Source organism: Rhinatrema bivittatum, chromosome 13, assembly GCF_901001135.1.
Source record: "Rhinatrema bivittatum chromosome 13, aRhiBiv1.1, whole genome shotgun sequence".
In the NCBI taxonomy this organism is placed as follows: domain Eukaryota; kingdom Metazoa; phylum Chordata; class Amphibia; order Gymnophiona; family Rhinatrematidae; genus Rhinatrema; species Rhinatrema bivittatum.
This window is the reverse complement of record NC_042627.1, coordinates 49,430,859-49,451,214: the sequence shown is the minus strand read 5'-3', so window position 1 is coordinate 49,451,214 and position 20,356 is coordinate 49,430,859. Positions and strand designations below refer to the sequence as shown.

At 42.5% G+C, this 20,356-nt stretch overlaps 1 protein-coding gene across 1 annotated transcript in view; it reads right to left on the bottom strand.

Moving 5' to 3' along the window:
- The window catches only part of DNAAF4 (dynein axonemal assembly factor 4), a 109,660-nt gene that overhangs the window by 64,847 nt on the left and 24,457 nt on the right, over window positions 1-20,356 (bottom strand). Inside the window, exons 2-3 of the mRNA XM_029575039.1 lie at window positions 19,636-19,783; window positions 9,353-9,486 (exon numbers count right to left, since the gene is read on the bottom strand). Coding sequence (XP_029430899.1) covers window positions 9,353-9,486; window positions 19,636-19,783 — 282 coding nt within the window. The remainder of the gene's footprint in view (window positions 1-9,352; window positions 9,487-19,635; window positions 19,784-20,356) is intronic.

The window sequence follows — 20,356 nt, the reverse complement described above, 5'->3', positions numbered from 1 at the left end:
AACTTGCTTTTTCCAAGCTGAGAGTTGTATAAGCAACCCAGAACCCACTATAGCCTATTGAGTGAACTTTTACTAGGACTCCCAAACACATCGATAAGACCGCTCCAAATACTTCAAAAAACTGCAGCCAGAATACTGACAGGAAAAAGGAGGAGGGACCATATAACAAACTCTAGCAGACTTACATTGGTTGCCCATCAAATACAGGATAAAATACAAGGCCTTATGTACCATACATAAACTAATATATGATAAGAAGCAGATTGGCTAAACACAGCTTTACGAGTACACGTCCCACAAAGAAACCTTCACTCAGCAAACAAAGCACTACTAACAGTTCCTTCAGTAAAGTCAGCAAAACTAACCCAAGTGAGAGAAAGGGCCTTATCATTGGCAGGGCCCATACTATGGAACACGATGCCCCCTGAAATCAGATTACAGAGTGATCTCAAAACTTTTAAGAAAAATTTAAAAACATGGCTCTTTAAACAAGCCTTTCCTAAAGAGACTGGAGGATAGAGAAAGTACAGGGAAACCAGAAGAGAATGAACACAACACCGCTATTATAAAGTGCATGATTTTAATTTATTCAATCTAACAACTAAAAAGTAAAACTACAAATGGAGAGTAACCTAATAGTACACCCGGACAAGACCAACATTACTCAAATATTGATTTTATTTATGAAAATTGTAACCGAACATTATTGGCACCTGTTAGAATGTACGATAATCTACATTTACATACCTTATTTTATGTGCCTATTTGTAAACCGTTGCGATGGTATATAACTTAGCGACCGTATAGAAAAGTTTTTAAATAAATAAATAAATAAAACATAAAACTGCTTGTCCAAATTTACTGTCACTCTTTGAGAGATTGTCCAGACAGTAATGAGATATAAGAACATAAGAAGTGCCATACTGGGTCAGACTAAGGGTCCATGAAGCCCAGAATCCTGTTTCCAAAAGTGGTTAATCCAGGATACAAGAACCTGTCAAATAAATTCCATGCTACTAATGCCAGTTATAAGCAGTAGCTATTCCCTAAGTCAATTTGATTAATAGCAGGTTATGGACTTCTCCTCCAGGAACTTGTCCAAACCTTTTTGTAAACCCAGCTATGCTAACTGCCTTAACCACATCCTCTGGCAATGATCTTCAGAGCTTAATTGTGTTGAGTGAGAGAGAATATTTCTCAGTTTTGTTTTAAATGTGCTACTTGCTAACATCATGGACTGCCCCCCTAGTCCTTGTACTATCTGAAAGAGTAAATAACTGATTCAAATTTACCCATTCTAGTCCTCTCATGAGGTGTGTACCATCGACCATATTGCAGCTTTGCATATGTCTTTGAGAGGCATGGCTCACAGATGAGCCACTGATACAGCCATGACTCTAACTTGATCAGCCTTGATTATGTCTGTAAATTGTAGGCCTACCAGCCTATATAGTTCATGATGTATGTATGTTGAACAATGTATGTTTGGCTACTGTTATGCCCAGTTTATTGGGATCCTAAGAAACGAATAGTTGAGAAGACTGACAATGTGGCCAAGTTCTCTTGCAGTAAGCCAAGGCCCGTTTACAATCTAAGGTAAGAACATAAGAAATTGCCATACTGGGTCAGACCAAGGGTCCTTCAAGCCCAGCATCTTGTTTCCAATTGGGCCAAATCCAGGCTACAAGTACCTGGTAAGTAACCAAACATTAAGTAGATCCCATGTTACTGATGCCAGTAATAGCAGTGGCTATTCCCTAAGTCAACTTGATTAATAGAAGTTAATGGACTTCTCCTCCAAAAACTTATCCAAATCTTTTTTAAACCCAGCTACACTAACTACATCCTCTGGCAGCAAATTCCAGAGCTTAATTGTATGTTGAGTGAAAAAAATGTTTCTCTGAATAGTGTTACTTGCTAACTTCATGGAGTGCCCCTCCTAGACCTATTATCCGAAAGAGTAACTAACCGATTCACATGTCCCCATTGTAGACCTCTTATGATTTTAAAGACCTCTATCATATCCCCCCCCCCCCCCAGTCATCTCTTCTCCAAGCTGAACAGCTCTAACCTCTTCAGCCTTTCCTCACAGGGGAGCTGTTCCATCCACTTTATCATTTTGGTCGCCCTTCTCTGTACCTTCTCGACTGCAACTATATCTTTTTTGAGATGCAGTGACTAAAGTTGTACACAGTACTCAAGGTGCGGTTTCACCATGGAGTGATACAGAGGCATTATGACATTTTCTGTTTTATTCACCATGCTCTTCTTAATAATTCCTAACATTGTTTGCTTTTTTGACTGCCACAGCACACTGAGCAGACGATTTCAATATATTATCCACTATGATGCCTAGATCTTTTTCCTGGGTGGAAGCTCCTAATCCAAAACAAAATTCATAATATTCTCCTTCGATTCACCTCCAAACCCTCCACCACCCCTCCCCTACCTTCCAAAACCAATGGAATCACCTTTCACACCTTTGACAACACCTCCACACTGGAAATAGAAAATTTACTAAAAAAGATGAAACCCACCTCCCACACTGCTGACATCATCCCCTCTAAAACCCTCCTCTCCATCCCCACCGCCATAACCAAACTCCTCGTAGACCTAATCAACTGCTCACTCACTTCTGGCAAAGTCCCAGACCCTCTTAAACTTGCTATCGTCAAACCTCTCCTTAAAAAACCCACCTTAGATGCTAATGACCCCTCCAACTATCGGCCCATATCCAACTTGCCTTTTGTATCCAAAATCCTGGAAAAAGTAGTCAATACCCAACTCTCCGATTATTTGGAAGACCATAGCATCCTGCATCCCTCCCAATTTGGCTTCTGGAAAGGTCGTAATACTGAAAACCTTCTGCTAGCCATCACTAACACAGTTCACATAGGCCTGGACCAAGGAAACTCCTATCTACTCGCCCTCCTAGATATCTCTGCGGCCTTCGATACTGTCATCCACCAAATCCTCATATCCCGGTTGTCAGAGATAGGCATATCAGGCACAGCACTCTCTTGGTTCACATCATTCCTTACCCACAGAGAATACCTTGTTAAAATTAACCATTCCCAATCCCCACCCATCCCCCTCATGCAAGGTGTCCCACAAGGCTCCTCCCTATCCTCCACCCTCTTCAATATCTATCTCCTCCCCCTCTGCCACCTACTCTCGGACCTCAGGCTCAATTTCTTCCTGTATGCGGATGATGTCCAGATCCTCATCCCCATTCAAAAAACCATCAAAGACACTCTGCATTTCTGGGACTCCTGCTTAGCCTCCATCAACATCCTCTTAACCAACCTCCAGCTCGCACTCGCACCAAAACAGAAATTCTCCTCATGTCTAACAATCCTGAACTCACATCCCAAACCTCATCCAACGTCCCTACCCCCTCCCACTCCCCCCTGCCACACTCCCTCCCCCTGGTACCATCCGTAAGAGATCTAGGTGTAACATTAGACCAACATCTTAACTTCAAACCCCACATCAAATCTCTTCTAAAAGGAGGATTCTTCAAACTACAAATTCTCAAAAAAATAAAACCCCTCCTCCACGCCAAAGATTTCCATCTAGTTTTGCAGTCCACCATCCTATCAAAACTAGACTACTGCAACTCCCTCCTCATAGGCCTCCCACACTCTACCACTAAACCCTTACAAATCCTGCAAAACTCCATGGCAAGAATAATCACAGACACCCGAAAAATAGAACATATCACCCCAGTCCTAAAGGAATTGCATTGGCTCCCCATCCCCTTCCGCATAAAATACAAAACCCTCACTGTTCTTCACAATGCACTCTATAGCAACAACCCCGCCTGGCTCAAGGAAATGCCACGCTTCCGTACATCCAATCGCCCATCCAGAGCCACCTTAGCTGGCACCCTCCACACCCCACCGCTCAAAACTGCGCATCTCACCTCCACCAGAGATAGAGCTTTCACCATAGCAGGACCCTCCCTATGGAACTCACTCCCCACCTCTCTCCGCCTCGAACCCTCCCAACTCAACTTCAAAAAAGGCATCAAAACATGGCTCTTCCTGCAGGCCTACCCCGACTCTAACCAAACCTAACCCACCTACCCCCTACTACAAAAGCATACAACAACAAAATACAACAAACACCGCCACCCCACGCCCTCCACTCCTCCCCACAAGAAAAGGTAAATTATACAATCTATAAAATGTAAGGATATTGTTAATGCTGTTTTTCCACTAAGAATATTGTTAAGACTGTTATCTCAGTTCCTATCCACCTTTCTCCTTTCTTTCCTACTCTTGTTTTTCACGCCCCTCAGGCTCTAGCGTTCTCCCTACCCCCCCCCCCCCCTCTCCCTTTTCCTCCTCTGCTCCCCTTCCCCTTTCCCGGTTATTTGTAATTTCTATTTCCTTTTCTCCATGAGTTCATTGTGAACCGGTATGTGTCGTCCCACGAATATCGGTATATTAAAAGTTCATAAATAAATAAATAGATCATGTAACTACATCATGGGTTATTTTTTCCTATATGCATCACATTGCACTTGTCCACATTAAATTTCATCTGCCATTTGGATGCCCAGTCTTCCAGTCTCACAAGGTCCTCCTGCAATTTATCACAATCCGCTTGTGATTTAACTAATCTGAATAATTTTGTATTATCTGCAAATTTGATTACCTCACTCGTTGTATTCCTTTCTAGATCATTTATAAATATATTGAAAAGCATTGGTCCAAGTACAGTTCCCTGAGGTACTCCACTGTTTACTCTTTTCCACTGAGAAAACTGACCATTTAATCCTATTCTCTGTTTCTTGTCTTTTAACCAGTTTGTAATCCACAAAAGGACATCGCCTCCTATCCCATGACTTTTTAGTTTTCTCAGAAGCCTCTGATGAGGGACTTTGTCAAACGCCTTCTGAAAATCCAAATACACTGTATCTACTGGTTCATCTTTGTCCACGTGTTTATTAACACTTTCAAAAAAAGAAGCAGATTTGTTAGGCAAGACTTCCCTTGGGTAAATCCATGCTGACTGTGTTCAATTTTACCATGTCTTTCTATATGCTCTGTGATTTTGATCTTTAGAAGAGTTTCCACTATTTTTCCCGGCACTAAAGGCAGGCTAACTGGTCTGTAGTTTCCCCGATTGCCCATGGGGCCCTTTTTAAATGTTGGGGTTACATTAGCCACCCTCCAATTTTCAGGTACAATGGATCACCATGCATCACCACCTGGTGCTTCAGCGTTCCTCATATTGAGGACCCAGTTGTCTTGTTAACCTTGTTGTTATTCTTTTCTTCCTAGCTGCCTCTTATTACCCCTTCTCCCAGTTTTGCCTTTCCCTGTTACAATGTAATTTCCAAACTTGATTAGTTCTATGTAAACCGGCATGATGTCCGCAACTAATACCGGTATATAAAAGTGTTTAAATAAATAAATAAATAAATAAATAAATGAATGAATGAATGAATGAATGATTTTAACGATACTTTACAAAATTTTACTAATAGGTCTGAAATTTCATTTTTTAGTTCCTTCAGAATCCTGGGGTGTATACCATCCAGTCCAGGTGATTTACTATTCTTCAGTTTGTCAATCAGGCCTACCACATCTTCTAGGTTCACTGTGATTTGGTTCAGTCCATCTGAATCATTACCCATGAAAACCTTCTCTGATATGGGTATCTCCCTAACTGCCTTCTGCGATGGCCTTATCTTCTCTAATTGCCCCTTTAAACCCTTCGATCATCTAACGGTCCAACTGACTCCCTCACAGACTTTCTGCTTCGGATATATTTTAAAAAGTTTTTATTGAGAGTTTTTGCCTCTACGGCCAACTTCTTTTCAAATTCTCTCTTAGCCTGTCTTATCAAGGTCTTACATTTAACTTGCCAACACTTATGCATTATCCTACTTTCTTCTGTTGGATCCTTCTTCCAATTTTTGAATGAAGATCTTTTGGTTAAAATAGCTTCTTTCACCTCCCCTTTTAACCATGCCAGTGATCGTTTTGCCTTCTTTCCACCTTTCTTAATGTGTGGAATACATCTGGACTGTGCTTCTAGGATGGTATTTTTTTTAAAAATGACCACGCCTCTTGCACACTTTTTACCTTTGTAGCTGCTCCTTTCAGTTTTTTTCTAACTATTTTTCTCATTTTATCAAAGTTTCCCTTTTGAAAGTTTAGCACGAGAGCCGTGGATTTGCTTACTTGTCCCCCTTCCAGTCATTAATTCAAATTTGATCATATTATGATCACTATTGCCAAGCGGCCCCATCACCATTACCTCTCTCACCAAATCCTGTGCTCCACTGAGAATTAGATCTAAAATTGCTCCCTCTCTTGTCGGTTCCTGAACAAATTGCTTCATAAAGCTGTCATTTATTCCATCCAGGAACTTTATCTCTCTAGCATGTCCCGATGATACATTTACCCAGTCAATATTGGGGTAATTAAAATCTCCCATTATTACCACACTACCAATTTGGTTAGCTTCCCTAATTTCTCTTAGCATTTCTCTTTCCGTCTCATCATCTTGACCATGTGGACGGTAGTATACTCCTATCACTATAGTCTTCCCCAACACACAAGGGATTTCTATCCATAAAGATTTGATTGTGCATTTAGTCTCATGCAGGATGTTTATCCTGTTGGACTCTATGCCATCCCGGACATAAAGCACTACACCTCCTCCTGGGAAAGACTAAAGAAGAGGTTAGGACTTTTCAGCTTGGAGAAGACGGCTGAGGGGGGATATGATAGAGGTGTTTAAAATAATGAGAGATCTAGAACGGGTAGATGTGAATTGGTTATTTACTCTTTCAGATAATGGAAGGACTAGGGGGCACTCCATGAAGTTAGCATGTGGCACATTTAAAACTAATCGGAGAAAGTTCTTTTTCACTCAACGCACAATTAAACTCTGGAATTTGTTGCCAGAGGATGTGGTTAGTGCAGTTAGTGTAGCTGTGTTTAAAAAAGGATTGGATAAGTTCTTGGAGGAGAAATCCATTACCTGCTATTAATTAAGTTGACTTAGAAAATAGCCACTGCTATTACTAGCAACAGTAGCCTGGAATAGACTTAGTTTTTGGGTACTTGCCAGGTTCTTATGGCCTGGATTGGCCACTGTTGGAAACAGGATGCTGGGCTTGATGGACCCTTGGTCTGACCCAGTATGGCATTTTCTTATGTGCCGCTAATACCAAGGCCTGATGCAGTTCACATAAAAACATACATAATCTGGATATATATTTAAATGACAGGCAAAATCACTCCTTCTGGTACATCCTAAATAAACATCTCAGTTGCTGACAGATACAAGTCCTTAGGGTCTTTTGCAGGCAATATACAATATTCAAACTCAGGACTTAAAAAAAAAAAAAAGCTTTCTAAAAAGTCAAACTATATCCATTGTTCCCACCTAAAAAAAAATACATAAAACCCAATTACACAAACTTCCCCCACTGTAAACAGTAAAGGCAGTCAAAGAGAAAGAAAACATTTTTAACAGCGCGGACATAGAAACATAGAAATGACAGCAGAAGAAGACCAAACAGTCCATCCAGTCTGCCCAGCAGGTTTTGCAATTTTTTTTTTTTCTCTTACTTATGTTACTCTTGGCACTTTTGGTTCTATTTCCCTTCCACTCCCACCTTTAATGAGAGAGCAGTGTTGGAACTGCATCTAAGTGAAATATCTAGCCCAATTAGTTAGGGTAGCAACTGCCGCAAAAGCAAGCCACACCCATGCCCACCTGCCCACTCAGACTAAATAATTCAGTCCTTGTTGGTTGTCTGTATATAGATCCACCTTTCTCCATTCCCCCTGCCGTTGAAGCAGACAGTTATGCTGGATATGCATTGAAAGTGAATTATCAGACATGTTAGAAGACATGTCAGGCTGAGATGCCCTAATACGACAGGCAACAGAGAGAAAGGCGCTCAGGTTGCTTGCTCATCAGTGCTATCAGTGCACAGGCGACAGAGAATGCGCATCCAGCTGTCTCAAGTTTAAAAAATTTCAAGCGCACAAAATTTATGAGCACAAAAATTAGGCGCCCCAAGAGTAAGTGCCACAAAAAGCACACGCACAAACTGTGTTCCAAAGCCTGGGTGCACTGCCAATGCTTTAAAATTTTTGCACGCAAAAGGGGTACCCAAAACTTAGCGCACAGTATGTGCGCAAAGCCGATGCACTGCACACACCGATGTCCTATAGAGGGTAGTAAAGCACACACACATAGGACGCGCAGCGTGCAGGCAAGAAGCCTAACTTCGGGGCCTAGCCCACTGGGGCCGCTCAACCTGCCAGGCTGCCCAGTTCTCCTAACACCCACGGAAGCAGGAACGAATGTCGGAATGGTACACTTAGCACGGAGACCAGAGGAAGTCCTGTAAACCCCTCTACACTATCTCTGCCTTTCCTTTTTTTTTTTTTAACTTACCCAAGCTCAGCCTTACCTGCTGAGTACAGAGATGTTCTCTGGCTGCGAGGGAAAAGGGCATGTGCCATCACCACTGCACTCGGCGTCCTGCACCCGCTGCTTTTAAGCTGTAAAATCAGCTAAATCCACCCCGGGAAATCCAGCTACCAGACCAAGGTACACATCTGAGGAACCACGGAAATCATCTCAGGAATTCTCAATTGGGGGAGGGACCATCTGGTATCACCGCAGGAGAGAAGGGATTTCCTTATTCCTTCCAAATTCTGAAGCAATCCCCATAGGGAGCTGCACATCCACCATCTGCTGGAGATGGAGAATACTGGCAGGCTGGTGTCACTGCAGGAGTATATATACTGTGACATCAGCTTGCTCTGTCTCTATCTGCTGGCAGAGGAGCATAGCCCACTAGTCCTGAGTCCATCTGTCTACACACTAGGAAATTGTGCATTTATTAGCCTCGGTTCTATCAAAAGAAAGGTTTATGAGATCATGCTGTGTCTGTGTGTACTGCGCTTTGTATGTGCGTGTGTCTCCCTTATTTCTTCCAAATGGCTGGGGTTTCAAGTTACAAGCTGTGGGGAACTGTAGGCACTTAGAGGGAGATAAGATCTTTGTACATTCCAAAGTTCCAGAGCAATTAGAAAGGGAACAGTTCCAGCCAACAAGTCTAGGCATAGCACATTTAGCTCTGCAGATCAGCAAGACCGGATGCCTATGGAAACAACAGGTCAAAGCACTGCAAAGACAAGAAACGTCTCGTTCACAGAAGAAATCTATGTAAGATGATCCGAGGCTATTTAGAACATCTCACCTTCTGCTTGTTAATGTCAATAAGCAAACACTGGCAACATTTCACTTTAAAGCCACCTTAAAGTATTTATGCTGTTTGATTTTAGAACTTAGTAATATTTCAATTTACCTTCATCATCACCTCCAGAGCATATTTTTTATTTTCTCGTTTCTTAACAGCTCTTGCTTCTGCTTCTTCTTGCGACTTTCGCTGTGCTTTAAGGACAGCCTCTTCTCTTATTCTTTGCATCGTCTCCTTCTCCACTAAAACAACAGGAAGAGTCTCTTTAAATTCCTGCTCAAAAGTACTAAAGAAAAGAAACATTTTAGGAGAAAGATATGGTAAACTGTTCAAAATTTTAAGTACAGAGAATCTGCTTAAATCTTCTCTTCCCCTGCCTAGATCTTTGTAATGCTCGAGCTTGCTAGAGGAATGACAAAGCACAGACGTGTAAAGGAGGCATTTTATTGGGTTATATGTAGTGCTGTTAGTTTTTAAATGAGCTCCTCTTAGTAAATGTCCGTGGGGAAAATAAAGGAGGAGCTATTTAGAAAAAAGAAGGGCATACAATTATTCACTTTATTCAACAATATGATATTTGGGTATGTTGTACATGTTAAAAATCATTATTTTAAACCTCATGATTGTGGATATTTTAGATCTTTAGCATTGTATAGTTTGTGGGTTGGGTGGGCTGTGTGCATATGAATGACTGCATGTGGTGTGTGTATGAGTGAGGAGATGTGAGTAAGCAGGTGAGATGTGGGTGCAAGTAACTAGGTGGGGTGTGAGTGATTGGGTGGGCTCTGTGTAAGCAAGTGAGTGAAGTGGGCATGATCCACTTTCTAATGATCATTGGTTCCCCTTCCTCCCAGTCTCATCCTTGATACCTTTTCCTCCCTCATCCTTCTTCTTTTGCTCTCTTCCTTTCACCCAAACACGGTACCTCCTCCTCTGTTTGCGGCGAGTGGGACCCTAACCTCCATGCAAGCCATGCTGCACATGACGAGGGGTAAAGAGGGCACTCAGGGAATACAAGGTCATAGCCAGGAAAACTAAATGAATTCTTTGTTTCAGTCTTTACTCAGAAGGATGTTGGGAGGATACCTATACTGAAATATTCTTTGAGGGAGATGATTTGGAGGAAATTAAATCAAATCATAGTGAACAGGAAAAAATGTAAAAGAGCAAATCAACAAACTAAAGAGCAACAAATCACCAGGGCCAGATGGTATACACCCCAGATTTCTGAAAAAACTAAAAAAATAATTTTGCTAACTTATTACTAGTCTTATCCCAGGACAAGCAGGATGCTAGTCCTCACATATGGATGACATCATTGATGGAGCCCTATTGCAGAAAACTTTCTGTCAAAGTTTCTAGAAACTTTTGACTGGCCCTGTGAGGCCACTGAGCATGCCCAGCATGCCATGATATTCTCTGCCACAGGGGTCTCTCTTCAGTCTTCATTTTTCCGCGCTGCTATAGGCATCACGGAGCAGGAGCCTTGTGAGTTTTCTCACAGTGTTTTGCTGACTAAAAGTCACTTTTTTTCTCATTCATATTCTCCCACAAGGGATCTCTCAGGTTTCCACCAGCTGGTGAGTAATCATTGTCTCGTTTTTACTCTCTGAGTAAAAATGATTTCCTCTCACACTTTCTCCTCATTTCATCGACGACTGTAGACATTAAAATGGCTACGGAACTTAAAAAATGTCCCATCTGTAATCGGACAATGTCCATTACAGACCCACACCTTGAGTGTGTGCTTTGTTTGGGGGAAAAACACGATGTCACAACCTGCTCTAAATGTGCAGAAATGACTCCGAAGGGAAGAAAGGCCCGCCAAGAGAAGATGGAGCATTTATTCCATCTACAACTTCTGCCATCTCCCTCTACATCGACTAAATCGTCTCCAGCCGGAGTCTCAAAACGCATAATTTTGAAAAATCATCATCCAGAAGGGTCGGGAGACCATCCATCGCCATCGATAGCATCGACGAAGTCAGTGATCAAACACCGCTCAAAGCACAGTCATCGATATCGACACACATCGACACCTGCGGCGCTTCTCTCCCCAGAGGAATCGACCGCGAAACGGCCAAGAATTCAGGAAACACTGGTACCTCCGACGCCAGGGCCTTCACCCCATGGAGACGCACCAGTTGTTGAACCTCCACAGGGCTCTGTGGAAGGAACATAGACACCTCCACCGCCACCGCGTACAGCTGCTCTGCCTGCACCAGCTGTTCTGCAGGAATTGTCGGATTTCATCCGTCAAGCGGTGCTCCAGGCCTTAAAGGAACAGATGTCAATTCCGGCGCCTTCGCCGATGCCGGTGCCTCCACCGATGCCGGTTCCCGAACCAATGCCGGTGGTTCCACCGAAGCCAATGCCTGCATCTATGCCGACACCACAACCTAAGTCGATGCCGAGACGACCATCAATGCCAACGCCGACTCATCTTCGATACCAGAACCCGATGCCATCGATGCTGATGTCACCTGGGGCTCCAGGGCATCCTGAAGTTGCGCTGTACCAACTTCTCATGAAGAGATTTGATGAAGTAGTCGGTGCTCTTCCACTCAAGCCACGAGAAGAAGTTCCTGCACGGATACTCCTCGATGATCCGCAACCAGGTCCTTCAGGACTTCCTCATCCACCAAGATCTTCTCCGATATCTCCACATCAGGAAGATTTATACAGTACTTGGGATGATGGGCATACAGACACTTCCTCTGAAGAATTTATGACAGATCCTTCACCTCCAGACCAAAGGAAGAAATCTCCACCGGAGGATTTATCCTTTACGAATTTTGTTCAGGATATGGCAGACACCATACCCTTCACCTTGGTAATGGAGGAAGGTTCTAGGCAGCAAACATTGGAGGTTCTCCAGTTTGTGGATCCTCCAAAACAAGTATTAGCCATACCTGTCCATGAAGTTCTCCAGGACTTACAGCATCGGCTCTGGGAGCATCCATGCTCAGTACCTGCTGTCAATAAAAGAATGGACACTACTTATTTGGTACAGTCTGTTCCTGGCTACCAAAAGGCACAGCTTCCACACCAATCAGTGGTTGTGGAATCCACACAAAAGAAGTCAAAAAGGATAAGGCCACATTCCTCCACTCCCCTGGGACAGGATCATAGATTCTTAGATTCCCTGGGAAGGAAAATTTATCAGGGAGCCATGTTAAATACCAGAATTTCATCTTATCAATTATACATGACTCAATATCAAAGAAATCTGTGGAAAAAGATGCAAGAGTTTTCAACATCATTACCACAGCAATATCAAGAAGCAGCCCAAGCAATCATTCACAAAGGACTTGAAGCTGGCAAGCACGAAGTCCGAGCCGCTTATGATGGATTTGAAACAGCCTCCAGAATAGCGGCCTCTGGTATAAGTGCAAGACGTTGGGCATGGCTTAAGGCCTCAGACCTCAGGTCCAAAAAAAATTAGTTGACTTACCATGTCTTGGTGATAACCTTTTTGGTTCCAAAGTACAAGATGCGGTAGCACAATTAAAAGAACACACAGAAACCCTGCGCCAACTTTCGTTAATTCCGCAGGATCCTGCTACCCAGTCATCTTGCCGGCCTCCAAGAAAGGAATCTAGATGACCCTTCTATCGTCAGAGGCGTTATTACCCTCCAGCAATCAAGGGGCAGATCTACTAGGCGCAGCAAAGAGCTCAGCCCAGACAACCTAGGGCGACTAGGCCTCAACCTCCGCCGCAGACGGGACCGGCTGCAGGCTTTTGAGATTTTCTCAGAGACCAAAGCCATCTCTTCAATCCTCAACCAAATCCTCCAAGTAGGAGGCAGAGTATCCTCCTTCTAACCACCATTGGTTACAAATAACACAGACCAATGGGTACTTGCAATAATATCTCGAGTTACCAACTCAATTTCCTCTCAACTCCAAGAGATTCTCCTCAGAGACCTTTTTCTCTAAGCGAAAATCACATAATCCAATTACAAGTAGAATTATCCACCCTTCTGAGAGCCAGAGCTGTAGAGCTGGTGCCCAGACTCAGCAGGGCAGAGGATTCTATTCCCGTTATTTCCTCATTCCAAAGAAACCAGAGGCCTACGTCCCATCCTAGACCTCAGAAATCTTAACAAATTTCTGAAGAAAGAAAAGTTCAGGATGGTATCTCTAGGCACCATGCTTCCAGTTCTTCAAACAGGAGATTGGGCTTTGTTCTCTGGATCTACAGTCACTTTTATTTTATTTATTTATTTAAGGTTTTTATATACCGGCATTCAAGAACTCGTTCTCATCATGTCGGTTTACAGATAACAGGGGTGCAAAACTGTAACCAAAAACATAAATAAATGTGAAGAAGCGATGCAGTTACATTTAACAAGGGCTAAGAACTGGGATTGTAAGAATTAAAAGAGATAGAGAGGATAAATTATATACAAGTGTACAGTGTAAATATGGAGTCCACTATATATACACATCTTCTAAGCAGAGAAAATGATTCCCAATCTTCCCTCCTCATCGCAAGTATCTGCGCTTCATGGTGGGGTCATCAACATTTCCAGTACAGAGTGCTACCATTCGGACTGGCCTCTGCTCCCAGAGTATTCACACATGTCTGGCAGTAATGCAGCACACTTGCACAAGGAAAGTATTCATGTCTTTCCCTATTTAGACGACTGGCTCATCAGAAGTCAATCTCAACAAGGAGCTCTGGCTTCTCTCAGTCAAACAATTACTCTACTTCACTCCATGGGTTTTCTCATCAATTATCAAAAGTCCCATCTCATCCCGTCTCACCTGCTTCAATTCATAGGAGCAGAATTGAACACCATACTTTCAAAAGCTTTTCTACCCGGGGATCGGGCAGACACACTTTCCCTATTGGCAAAATCACTTCACTCAATGGAACAAGCAATAGCTCATCAGTTTCTAACCTTACTAGGGCCACATGGCCTCCACAGTTCATGTCAACTCCTATGGCAAGGTTAGCCATGAGGGTAACCAATGGACTTTAAGATCACAATGGATCCAAGCCGTTCAAACCACTGTCCTCTCCAATTCAAGTACCCACCAGCTACATTCATCTCTACTTTGGTGGGCGAACAGAGACAACTTGCGCAAGGGCCTACCCTTCCAACAACCAGTCCCACAGATAACTTGAACTACAGATGCATCCACTTTGGGTTGGGGAGCCCACATAAACAATCTCCAGACCCAAGGTACTTGGACAAAACTCGAAGCGACATTTCAAATCAATTTCCTGGAACTTCGAGCTATACGTTATGCGCTGCATGCGTTCAAGGGCCTGTCTTTCACACAAAACTGTTCTGATCCAAACGGGACAACACAGTAGCCATGTGGTACCCAACAACCAAGGAGGTATGGGTTCAAATCTCCTTTGTCAAGAGGCTGCACAGATTTGGGACTGGGCCCTGAAACACTCATGTTTCTCCGGGCCACTTATCTAGCAGGCATTCACAACGTAGTGGCAGATCGACTCAGTCCGTCAGTTCCTACCACACGAAATGGTCCCTAGATCTCTTAGTAGCGACCAAGATATTTCAATGTTGGGGACAACCAACAATAGACCTCTTTGCATCACGCCTGAATCACAAAGTGGACAAATTCTGCGCTCTGCACAGACAGAATCACCATCTAGCCAAGGACACCTTGCTCGCCCTTGGAACTCAGGCCTTCTATACGCGTATCCTCCGCTCATAAACCAAAACTCTAGTGAAGCCTACAACAGGACAGGGGTCCATGATACTCATAGCCCCGTATTGGCCTTGACAAGTATGATTTCCCACACTTCTAGACCTCTCGATCAGAGAACCAATTCGCCTGGGTATAGCTCCCACTCTCATCAACCTTCAATCCCTATCCCTGACAGCATGGATGTTGAAAAGCTTGATCCTGCAACCCCTCAATCTTTCAAGGAAAGTAAAAAGTCATGGGATAGGTGGCGATGTCCTTTCGTGGATTACAAACTGGCTAAAAGACAGGAAACAGAGAGTAGGATTAAATGGACAATTTTCTCAGTGGAAGGGAGTGGGCAGTGGAGTCCCTCAGGGATCTGTACTGAGACCCTTACTTTTCATATATTTATAAATGATCTGGAAAGAAATACGACGAGTGAGATAATCACATTTGCAGATGATACAAAATTGTTCAAAGTACTTAAATCACAAGCAGATTGTGATAAATTGCAGGAAGACCTTGTGAGACTGGAAAAATTGGGCATCTAAATGGCAGATGAAATTTAATGTGGACAAGTGCAAGGTGATGCATATAGGGAAAAATAACCCATGCTACAGTTACACAATGTTAGGTTCCATATTAGGTGCTACCACCCAAGAAAGAGATCTAGGCATCATAGTGGATAACACATTGAAATCATCGGTTCAGTGTGCTGCGGCAGTCAAAAAAGCAAACAGAATGTTGGGAATTATTAGAAAGGGAATGGTTAATAAATCGGAAAATGTCATAATGCCTCTGTATCGCTCCATGGTGAGACCGTACCTTGAATATTGTGTACAATTCTGGTCGCCGCATCTCAAAAAAGATATAATTGTGATGGAGAAGGTACAGAGAAGGGCTACCAAAATGAAAAAAGGGAATGGAACAGCTCCCCTATGAGGAAAGAATAAGAGGTTAGGACTTTTCAGCGTGGACAAGAGACGGCTGAGAGGGGGGATATGATAGAGGTGTTATAAAATCATGAGAGGTCTAGAACGAGTAGATGTGAATCGTTTTTTTTACTCTTGCCAGAGGATGTGGTTAGTGCAGTTAGTATAGCTGTGTTTAAAAAAGGACTGGATAAGTTCTTGGACGAGAAGTCCATTACCTGCTATTAATTAAGTTGACTTAGATAATAACCGTCGCTATTACTAGCAACGGTAACATGGAATAGACTTAGTTTTTGGGTACTTGTCAGGTTCTTATGGCCTGGATTGGCCACTGTTGGAAACAGGATGCTGGGCTTGATGGACCCTTGGTCTGACCCAGTATGGCATGTTCTTATGTTCTTAACCAATGTCCTCTCAAGTGCTTCTAGCTTCACGTGAACCTTCAACACGAAAGAATTATTCTTCGAAATGGAAACGGTTTACTTTGTGGAGCACAGCAAAGAATATTGACCCTTTCTCCTGCCCCACAACTTCTCTACTAGACTACTTATCCATCTTTCAGATTCTGGTCTCCAGACATCATCTGTAGAGTACATTTAAGTGCAATCTCAGCTTACCATAACAAGATGGGAGATGCACCAATATCCATACAACCTCTTGTCAGTAGGTTTATGAGGGGCTTAATTCACCTCAAACCACCAATTCGGGCCATCTGTCACAGAATGGGACCTGAATTTGGTCTTAACAAGACTCATGCGTTATCCTTTTGAACCCATGAATTCCTATGATCTTAAATTTCTCACATGGAAGACTATCTTCCTTATAACCATTACAATCGGCTAGAAGGGTTAATGAGTTACAAGCACTTGTCACATACTCACCCTATACAAAATTTCTACACAACAGAGTGGTTCTCCGTACACATCCAAAACGCCTTCCTAAAGTAGTTACGGAATTGCACTTGAACCAATCCATAGTTTTGCTCACATTCTTTCCAAGGCCTCATTCTCATCAAGGAGAATGGGCCTTACACGCCTTAGACTGTAAGCGTGCGCTAGCATTTTACTTAGACCGCACTGCAGTCCTCAGGAAATCCACTTAAATTTTTGTATCTTATGATCCAAACAAACCAGGAAAAGCAGTGGGTAAACATACTCTCTCCAACTGGCTAGCAACTGTATACAGTTTTGCTATGAAAAAGCAGGACTTCCTCTCCAAGGGCGAGAAAAGGCGCATTCAGTGAGAGCAATGTCAATCTCAGTAGCACACTATCGTTCAGTGCCAATTCTTGACATATGTAAAGCAGCAACATGGAGGTTCACTTCACACCTTTGCAGCTCATTACTGTTTGGACAAACAAGGACGACAAGATTCAGCCTATGGACAATCTGTCTTAAAGAACTTGTTTCCAGTTTAATCCCAACTCCTTCTACATCCAATCTACTGTGATCTTCGGCTGCCTCATTTTCAACAACAATACTTCACTGTTGCTTCACTACAAAATGACTCAGCCTCTAGCTTGCTAATCACCCATATGTGAGGACTAGCATCCTGCTTGTCCTGGGATAAAGCAAAATTGCTTACCTTGTAATAGGTGTTATCCCAGGACAGCAAGATGTAGTCCTCACGAAACCCACCCCGCCACCCCGTGGAGTTGGGGTCCGATACGTTTTATTATTTAATTTTTGCTAAAGCTTATTGCTACATACGAGACTGAAGAGAGACCCCCTGTGGCAGAGAATATCATTGGCATCCTGGGCATGCTCAGTGGCCTCACAGGGCCAGTCAAAAGTTTCTAGAAACTTTGACAGAAAGTTTTCTGCAATAAGGCTCCATCAATGATGTCACCCATATGTGAGAGACTACATCCTGCTGTCCTGGGATAACACTTATTACAAGGTAAGCAATTTTGCTATCTCTGATTTCTCATTCGAATCAACCATGGTACCCTGAACAATGAAGAATGGCTAATGCAATGCTTAGTTTTAAAAAGAGCTAGCAAGAATGATCCAGGAAACTACAGACTGGTGAGCCTGATGTTGGTCCCAAGCAAAATGATAGAAGCTATTCTAAAGAAACCAAATTATTGACCAGCTGGATAGACACAGACTAATGGGGCAAAGCCAACATAGATTTAGCAACGGGAAGTCTTGCCTACAATTCTTTTTGAAGGGATTAACAAACATTTGGACAAAGGTGAGTTGGCTGATATAGTGTATCTGGATTTTCAGAAGGTGTTTGACAAAGTATTTCATGAGAGACTCATCAGGAAATGAAAAGGTCATGTAATAGAAAGCAATATCCTGTTGTGGATTGGTAAGTGACTAAAGGATAGGAAACAGAGTAGAACAGTCATTTCTCTCAATGGAGAAAGGTAAATAGTGGAGTGCCCCAGGGATCTGTACTTGACCGGTGCTTTTTAACATATTCACAAATGACCTGGAAAAGGGAGTGATGAGTGAGGTGATCAAAATTGTAAATGACACAAAATAATTCCAAGTTGTTAAATCATGAGCCTATTTTGAGGCTTGCAAGAGGACCTTGTGAGACTGGGGGATTAGGCATCTAATGTCAGATGAAATTTAATGTGCACAAATACAAAGTGATGCATATAGGGAACAATAATAATCCAAACTATAAGTACACAATCCTGGGATCCATATTAAAAATCACCACCCAGGGAAAGGATCTTGGAATCACTATGGAAAACACTTTGAAATCCTTAGCCCAGTGTACATCAATGGTTACAAAAGCAAACAGAAGGTTAGGTATTATTAGGAAAGGAATGGAAAATAAGACAGAATATAATCACAATGGGTGATTTCAATTACCCTAGTACTGACTGGGTAAATGTCGCTCAGGACATGCTTGAGATCAATATGGCCTGCTTTGGCAGGCGAGGGGCAGGCAAGGTCCAGAGTCCACTTCAGCAGGAAAAATACAATTTGCAACCAGTGCTAAACAGGGAGTTACAAAATGATCCTCTGAACATGCAGTAACCTTTTTTTTCCTTTTATTACGTTTTTAATATTGCTCATTTCATTTTAGAACATACCCAGTTTACAATAATTATAAAGAAAATATGGCCCTTTACAAAATTATCCTCTCGATTTCTGGTAAACATGCGCATGCCACCTGTTCGCAGTGGCATTCCCCAGAGTGGGATTTTCAAACTTACGAGTCTAAATTTCCAGAAAACTTTCCAAATAACGTTTTGCAAATAAGTTTGGAGGGATATTTCAATAAAATTTTATTAAAAACATTTAAGATTACCCTGCCTACCCATAGCCCAGGCGGTTACAGAATCGACATGCATAAGGCTTAAGACGGACATATTAAAATTAAAATACAACATAATCCAGATAAGCATACATAACACCTGTCATAAGCTTATTCAAAAACTAAAGCTCTTCAATGTTTCCTGCCTGAAAGTCTTCATACAGGGCTCTTCTCTCAACCCTGCTGCCAAAAAATTCCAAAAGATGGGTCCTGCAACGTTTCACCCTCCTGGGAGGGATTTAGGTGCAGAAGTCCACTTTGAAAATTGTTGCAACTTATGTGCATATTGGCAGGCTATTGTAAAATTATCCCCCTAAATGCAGAAAGCTAGGAGGCAGCAGTGTTCTTGCCTGAATCTCGGAACACATAATGGCTCAGCTTTGTTGCGCTATACAAATGTTTCAGAATCCTCATGAGGCACCACGTCAACATGAGAGATGGCATCTGATAATCATGAAGAGGTCAGCAGAGCGGCATGATATCTGATCAACATTTCAACACAGCAGACTTACGGTCTGTCAAAGTAAGGGTCTTCCACATGGCTGCTTCCTTCTTAAACAAAGTGAAGACAATGACTCCGTTACCAATCTGCGCAGTACTTCTGACATCATCAATGGGAGCATATAAAAAGGCTTCATATAAAAACGGGGGGAAATTAACCTATACAAATGTGACAGAAAAAAGGATTTGATAAACTTGTCCTTCATTTCACTGAAATCAATTATACCTCAATTTCTTATAGTAACATAACATTGTATATAATGGCAAATAATGGACTTGGCAATGCTATTTGTGTTCATAGTGCCCCTGTAGGAAAAAATGTAACTATCTCTCAGAGAAATATAGCTAACCTTTTGCATTGCAATGCCGTTGTGGGCTGCAATTTCCACCCCCAAGGCAAAATAATGGCCCCTGCCTGGTATGATTTCTTCCCTCACTCAAGTGCAGCAGCACCCCCACCTGACTGCATCAGAGGCTTTTGTGGGACCAATACTCCCATCCCTGGCCTTCCTCCTCTGAGGTCCAGGAAGTACTGTAGGGGCAGGAGGGAGTGCTCTTCTGGCATTTTCTGATGAAATGCCATTGTTTAATAGCATATTCTTAAGCCTATTTGAATATCCACAGGCTAATTAGCATACATTTGCATGCAGTGCATTAATATTTCTTTGCATTAGCCTGCGTTAATGTTATTCTCAACTAATGCAGTGTTAATGCATATTAAACATGCATTAA